The 7,322-nt window shown below is 33.1% G+C and overlaps 1 protein-coding gene across 1 annotated transcript; it reads right to left on the reverse strand.

Moving 5' to 3' along the window:
• Positions 1-245: 245 nt before the first annotated feature.
• LOC105780327 (rab GTPase-activating protein 22) lies at positions 246-4,443 on the reverse strand. The gene is made up of 12 exons (XM_012604589.2): positions 3,953-4,443; positions 3,431-3,526; positions 2,808-2,911; positions 2,536-2,675; positions 2,351-2,449; positions 2,128-2,250; positions 1,786-1,874; positions 1,457-1,562; positions 1,254-1,351; positions 812-1,066; positions 637-717; positions 246-535 (listed from the first exon to the last, which is right to left on the reverse strand). The coding sequence occupies exons 1-12, from the start codon at positions 4,040-4,042 to the stop codon at positions 500-502; spliced, it is 1,317 nt and encodes a 438-aa protein (XP_012460043.1). The 5' UTR covers positions 4,043-4,443; the 3' UTR covers positions 246-499.
• Positions 4,444-7,322: the final 2,879 nt, after the last annotated feature.

Below are 7,322 nucleotides of genomic sequence, written 5' to 3' on the forward strand. Positions count from 1 at the left end.
GAATGTTAATCCTTGATTTTAAATATTTTTATTGTTGCATTGATTATTTAAAAAGATTCACATGGAAATATATGAACTTCATAAAAACAAAAATGGAGAATAGATTGTTTTGCTTTAGGATTTAAAACAGTTGAACCGAAGAAATAAATTGTTGGAGATTGAAGAATCCAGGTTCTGTCATGTTCTTTATGAAAGCGAATCTTCATTTGATTGGGATTTATTTTCTTCTTTGATTGGAGATCGGATTGAATTCTTAACTTTGCTTGTTCAGGATTGATGAAGCACAAGGTATGTTTAGAATACAACGATGGACGTGTATAGATTGCTTTCAGTATGCAAATAATGTGGAGGTCTGATGTCTAATACAACAATTGCTTCAATGGCAACATTGGATGGTCATGGTCAGGGCAACTGCAAAATTCTGTAATCTCGGAGCCAGGATCCCATCTGGAAGTTCATTATTCTCTTTTCAGAGATCAAGTTTTCACTGGATGGAAAATCATCCCATGCTTTTAGAATTACGATGTGTCTTGGCCTGCGATCACAACATCAAATGAAGGAATTTTAAACATAAAGCAAGGCACAAATGTTTGTGTTGCATCAAGATCAAGAAGGATGACAATGAAATAGCAGTACCTTTACATATTTCTTATGAAGCTTCAATGCCCCAATGCAGGCTTTCTTGGCATCCAAATTTCCAGTCATGTCGTTCAAAATCTGAAAAAGCCAAAGCGCTAAGGTGACATAAGACAGCTTTGAATTTTGGCTATCCCACGAGTTGTAGATCAACGGAAGGAAATTGTAATCTTACCTTAACTACATCATCCAGCCCCCGTGCTTGATGCAGTAGTACCGAGCTCTTATCTTTTAAGACACTGGCAACAAGAAAAACAGAAATGGGGAGGGGTGCATCCACGCTTTTAATTTTCATATTTTCTCTCTCGTACTTCCCATACTTCCGGGTTGGTTTTGATTTTCCTTTAGAACCCTCGGTTTTCTCCATATTCAGTTCAAGTTCTTCATACAGAGAGAACAAGTCCGGATCATATTCCAGAGCCCACATCATCTGTAGAAAGTTTAGGCAACCAGAATGCGTAAAAGAATTCATGTGAAGTGTACCGGGACACACAAGTATATCTTCCATGAAGGCTACAATATGCATCTACTTATCGGTTAATATGCAAAGCAGTTTAGCATGCATTTTGAATCTGAATCAATAAAATCAGTCAAAGGAAGATAACTGTTGAACATACCTCCCATAAGTACAATGAATCGCAGAATGAGAACTCTCGACGAAACAAAACCATTAGCATTCGAAAAGCAAAGAGATAGTTACCTCCACCCAGTGTTTCTGTAGAACCAAAATATAAGAACAGAAATATTAGTCTTCGAAGATGTACAAAGAAAGCTCAATCCATAACACTAGAGAACGGAAGATATAAGCTTCGATTCGTACCTAAGTGCTGATGAAGTTTCGGATCAATAACTTGAGTTACTGTGGCCAAATTACTAAGTTGTGTCTGTACTCCAACAAAAGTCTCGGTGCATTGGAAATTTCCTCTCTTTAAGATTTCAAAAAAGAACGAACACATGTCATAGGAATGCTACTTAAAAGAAGAAAAAGAGCTTAAACCTTGACAATAGAGATACATAAGCTTATATTAAACCGGTAGGAACTAGAACTTATCCCAGTACTGGAAAATAGACTTGAGTGCATAATAAAAGATAGGCCATCTTGCTGTTATACCTCTGTAAAGCAAAATAAAGTCGAATATAGAAAGTTACCAATCTGCGCATTAGACGCTCAAAGCACCAAAATGCATCGGCTTCATTTTCAAGAATAATAATCATGGGGGAGCATAGATCACTCATTCCTGCTCAACATTGTTATTGAATCTAACTTCAAGAATTAGAATTGGTTACAAATTGCACATAGAAGAAAATGATTAGAAACATATATACATATATGTTAAGCATATGCCACAATCACATGCTAATGAAAAAAAGGTAATGCCATTTTAAGGTGAATAAATATACTTGATTGAGGCAATTAAAATTACAGAAACTATAATCATCAATTTAAAAAGCTGTCCTAGTAATGAAACAAAACTTCATGTAATTACACACCTTGACAATATCCTACATCTATATCTATCCAGGCATAAACAGAGAGAATATCCCAAAGTTTCGATAAATTCTCTGGCTTATCGTAGAATAGCAAAGTCCTGTCAGTGCGTTTGACATCGAGACCTGAAGGAAACATAAACACAAGGAATGTGGTAATGATTAAGAGAAGAAAGCAACAAATCAAAGAGAGAAATGTATTTGAAATTGAAGACAACAAACCAACCTATTTGATGCAATGTATGCATCCACTGGACTACTTTCATGTCCAAAGGACCATTACTGGTTAACTCGTTTGCCATTTCTGTCCTATTAGCATTTGCATCTGAATAACTCATTACATATCACTACCTGGTTTATTTCACTTTCAGTAAACTATTATTATAAACAGGTAAAGTGCAAGTAACTTGCCTAGATTTGTCTCTAAATCTACTACAGGGTTTCGAATGGGTTGACCATCTTCAGTGATTACAGGTGCTGTAATATATTTGCCACTTCCAACAACAGGAAACATTTTACTACATTCATTCTTCAGTCTAACATATTGTGCCCTGAGATATAGAAGTGAGAAAAAGAAACTCAGAAAACGATCATGTGATGAGGAAAGAGGTTCGGCAGAGAACGATCCCTCAAGATTCAATAGCCAAATAGATCAAAATTGTTAAACAGGTTAAGTGGACTACCTTCGGTTCTGTCGTATCTGCTTCCTTTCATCAAATGTGCTCATAGGATGATAACAGCCAAGTAGAAACTCCCAAACTTCTCCTCTAATTGCTGGATGGATCCCCTATGTTTGCCAAATACGTAAATAAATAAACTTGATGGGCAGAGACAGAAACAAAAGAGCATAAATAAGTACATGCATTGAAGTCCCATAACCATAGCCATGCACAACATCTATGATCTTCTACATATAAGATTCAGAAGTAAATGTTACATGAAACACATAGATGAGTTCATTTTTTGTTCTCTTGTAGTAAGAAACCATCAAAACTCTTTCATGGATTCATTCCGCATGTTCTAATTCCTTTTTACGGTGTATGGATCAATTCTCACTGATGGTCTAAAAAATCAAAAGGATAACAATCTACATTTGAATATTGTTTTGCTGAGTTTCTTTATCGACTGCAAATAAGAGATGGACAGGGTGCTAGTTGCAAAGGATATCAAATATATGAACAACTGCATACAAAAGTGCAAGCAAATCATCCATCTAACTTAAATATGTTTAACATAACTACAATTTTGTTTGAATCAATTGAAATGTAGAAAAGATAAATAGTTTTGAACATTAATATGAACTTACCCCACGATGAATCCGGTTTAGAGTTTTGCCTATATCCAATTGGCCATCTGAAGAAAATGCAGCTAGCCATTTTCTTACACTTAGAGTTTTACCAGGCTGCATAAGCAAATACAAAGATATTCATCATATAAACCATATTCTTTAATCTGGAAGCAGAATTTTATTTTCTTTTTTTGCCATGAAAAGCATTGACTTGAAAATGTGATGATCATGACAAGAAACTACATTATAAACCAAGTTCATTGCCTCAGTTTTTAACTGCACTGTTTCTACGTACGTATAAATTCAAGATCAAATCTCAAAAAGATCATACCATCAAATCCTCTATTAGATAAATTCACCGCTAAAGCTAAAGTCCAATCAAATTAGAGCCAATAATGAAGATAAAGATATTTTCCCCATAAATCTAAACAAAAATAAACATTAATGCAACCTCCATTACATAAAACATGCTTCCTTTCCAAAGTTTTCTTAAACATGGATACAAATCGTCATTTTTTTTTTCAATTAGTAAAATCAAACCTTGATCCTAAATCTGGTTGCAGGAACATCCGTGGAATCAGGCCGGACCTCATAATAAGAATCGGCGGGTTCTGAAGGAGCCCCCCGCATTTACCCGGAAAGGACTAATAAAAGTTTTCTTCTCTTTTGTTTCCCCCCTTTTTTGCACCCAAAAAGGGGGGGGGGGTTTCTTTTGTTATTTGCAGCTGACCTACCAAAAGCTGAAACCTTTGAATAGAAGAAGAAATACCCAGAAATAAAAAAAAAAAATCAAAGGAATGCAAGGGAAAGCGGAGAAAATGAAGGGCTCAGCCAAGTTAAGTTCTTCAAATAACAAGGGGAAAAAGAGTATTGTCTTCCTTTGTTTTGGTTCTTTTTTGGAACAAAGATTAAAAAAAGAGAAAGAACAAGAAGTCTTCTATTCGTGGTTGATGATGGACTTATAGCTTTATATGGTGAGTGATGGTGATGGTGGCAGCCATGGTCGTAGGAAAGAAAGCTGTCATCTCACATACACACGCACAAGGATATTAAAAATTAAAATACATAGAAAAAGTAGTTAGCCGTTTTATGCGCTGATTTTAACCGTCTCCCTCTTGTTTTCCGTCTTTTGTCTAAATTTAACCGTCAATTTTTAAAAAAAAATAAAAATATTTTATGTACTTAATTAAATCCCACCAAAATTTCAAGCTCCTGTTTTTATATTTAAGGCTTAATAGCAACTTTGACTACTAATATTTATATATTTTGTCAAAATGGTCTTGATTGTTTCTTTGAGCTTTTTTTGGCCATCAGCCTTTATTTTTTTTTTCAAATTACTTTTTTTAATAGATTTGATGAAATTATCGTTAAAAAAGTTAACGAGATGATGTTTGTCGTTAATCAAGTTCCATCCACTAAATAAGATGTAGACATTTTGACTAAGCCTATACCACCCTCTCGGTTTAATACAGTTCACATTCAAGTTAGTGTTGTCTCTTATGAAGAAGTTCTTAAGACCAAGAAAATGCTAAGAGTAACTATATTTGTTGAGTCGGTTGGTATTTGTTATAGTAGTTGTAATAGTTGGCTTTGTTGGTTAGTCAACTAAAAAGTTATACTTTCAATTTATCGATTAGTTATTAAGACTCCTATAAATATGTAATCAACCCAATTGATTGAATCAAATTAGTTGATCTGTTATCATTTTGATCAACATTTTTCTCATTAGTTTCTGAGTAATTTCTTTACTGTTCTCTTCTCTTTAAGCAATCTTTGATTCCTTCTATATTAAGTGTGGGGTGTGCCTCACATTTATCAGACATGTTGTACGCACCTTAGACAAGAATCGACAAGCAACCAAAGAAGGGCCAAAACAAGCCCGACGTCGGGACGAGGAGCGCCAGCTTGTCGGGATGACATGATAGACGATGTCATGACGAGGCGAATGGGATGTTGCGACGTCACAACGTGTTCTCCTATTTGGCAATCGTGTTTTAGACTTCAAGCAACGCTAATTCTCCCAGTTAGACTCTAATTATTCAAATGATATTTTAGTATGATTATAACTCTAATCTTAGCCTATTTAAAGGGGTAATTGTATTCCTATTTTGAGAGATCAATTAAAAGGCAATTAAAAGATGTAGAACTATAGAGTTTTTCTTTTCGAGGTAACAAGATGCAGTTACAAATGAATTTTAGTGAGAGTTTCATAGTAACTATAGAGAGAGTATAATATCCCTTTTGAGAGAACTCTATGAGAGTTAGAGTTTTGGGTAATGTACAGGTTGTACATTTAGATTATTTTACCCATATTGTACTCCCGTTTATTTACTTATTTAGTGAAAAGTCAAAGCCTCCTTTACTAGTGGTTTTTATCATCTTTAGAGGATTTTTCATGTAAAATATATGTGTTCATTCTTCTCCACTTTTACCATTTCGTTGTTTATACAGGTCAATCCCCAATAAATTGGTATAAAAAATACGGTTTAGCTTCCGCAGATCAACTCGTCCGGTGACACAACAACTAATTTGGATATCGAGAAGTTCGATGGGATCACAAATTTTAGCTTTTGATAATTTCGGATAATTACTAAGGTAGTTGATATGGCTGAGAATGAGGGTGATTATGTAACAGCCCATTTTTGAGTCTGATCGGAATAGTGGTTTCGGGACCACTTAACCGAGTAAAAATATTTATTATATTATTTTAATAAGTTTTACAACATGATGGAATTATAGTATAAAAATTTCATTAAGAAATTTTACCGTTTAAATACTTAATTTGATAAAAAGGATTTAATCACATAAAATGTAAAAGTAGCATGCTATAAGTTAAGAGTATTTATTTGCTGATAAGTTGAATGAGAGGTCCTTATTATGTTATTGGACCAATGATAGTGGTGCTGGTCATAAATGACCTTAAAATATGTGAATTATGCTTTTATTTCATTAAGGTTAATTTGGTAAAATGGTTATTAATATTGAATTAAAGTAAAACAAAACAGAAAGTAGCAATCATTTTTTTTCTGCATGATTTTGAAGTTTAGAAAGCCAAAGTCATGGCTTTTACATTCGGCCAAGCTTAGATTCTCAATTAGGGTATGGTTTTTATTCCGTTTTTAATAATTTTACGTTTTGAGATCGTTGCTTTGTATTCTAGCTAGCCTGCACCTCAATTTCTGAAAATTTTAATGATTTTGAAATGTGCCATTGTTGAATACTAGTATATTTTGAAGTATTATGCTAGATTATTGATGAGTATTAAAATATATACAAGTTTTATAAAGTAAATTTTGACAAAAATGAGCATTAGGGATTTAATTAAAAAATAGAAATATTATGTTAGAAATGTGAAATAAATGAAAATATGGGTTGATTAGAAGATATATAGTATTCGCTAAGAATACGTATAAAGAAATTTCGTATATTTTGTGTATTTGTGAATTAGGAACTAAAATGTCAAAATGTGAAAATATGATGACTATTTTGTAAAAATGTCAAAATATATTTATATGGATTGGATTGATTGATTTGGTGAATAAATGAGTTAAATTTGAATTTGTATAGATCAAGATAAAGAAATACTGGAACTTGATCGGGGGAAACAAAAGTTAGACGGGTAGACGAAAGTATTCGAGCAAATACGAGGTAAGTTCGTGTAGCTAGAATTGAATTATTAAATATTTGTAATTGTCCAAAAATGAATGTATGTAAGTTGAATGAATGATCCACTTGAATTTTAAATTACCGATATACTATTATATTACTGTTTACATGAATGCAAATGAAATGTTACAAATACTATATACGTTATATAGATTTGGTATAATAATAGGCATTGAATATGAAATTTTGAGTATTTAAATGTATGTATTTAATTATATTAAATATATATATATACACACATATG

The sequence above is a fragment of the Gossypium raimondii genome, chromosome 1, assembly GCF_025698545.1.
Source record: "Gossypium raimondii isolate GPD5lz chromosome 1, ASM2569854v1, whole genome shotgun sequence".
Classification (NCBI taxonomy): Eukaryota; Viridiplantae; Streptophyta; class Magnoliopsida; order Malvales; family Malvaceae; genus Gossypium; species Gossypium raimondii.

What these genes read in the sequence shown, in the direction of transcription:
- LOC105780327 (XM_012604589.2), bottom strand. Translation starts at nt 4,042, where the DNA reads ATGCGGGGGGCTCCTTCAGAACCCGCCGATTCTTATTATGAGGTCCGG. An exon ending in CAGATACGACAGAACCGAAG is followed by an intron (nt 2,676 to 2,807) that starts GTAGTCCACTTA and finishes TCTATATCTCAG; the next exon opens with GGCACAATATGTTAGACTGA. An exon ending in GAAACTTCATCAGCACTTAG is followed by an intron (nt 1,352 to 1,456) that starts GTACGAATCGAA and finishes TTGGTTCTACAG; the next exon opens with AAACACTGGGTGGAGGTAAC.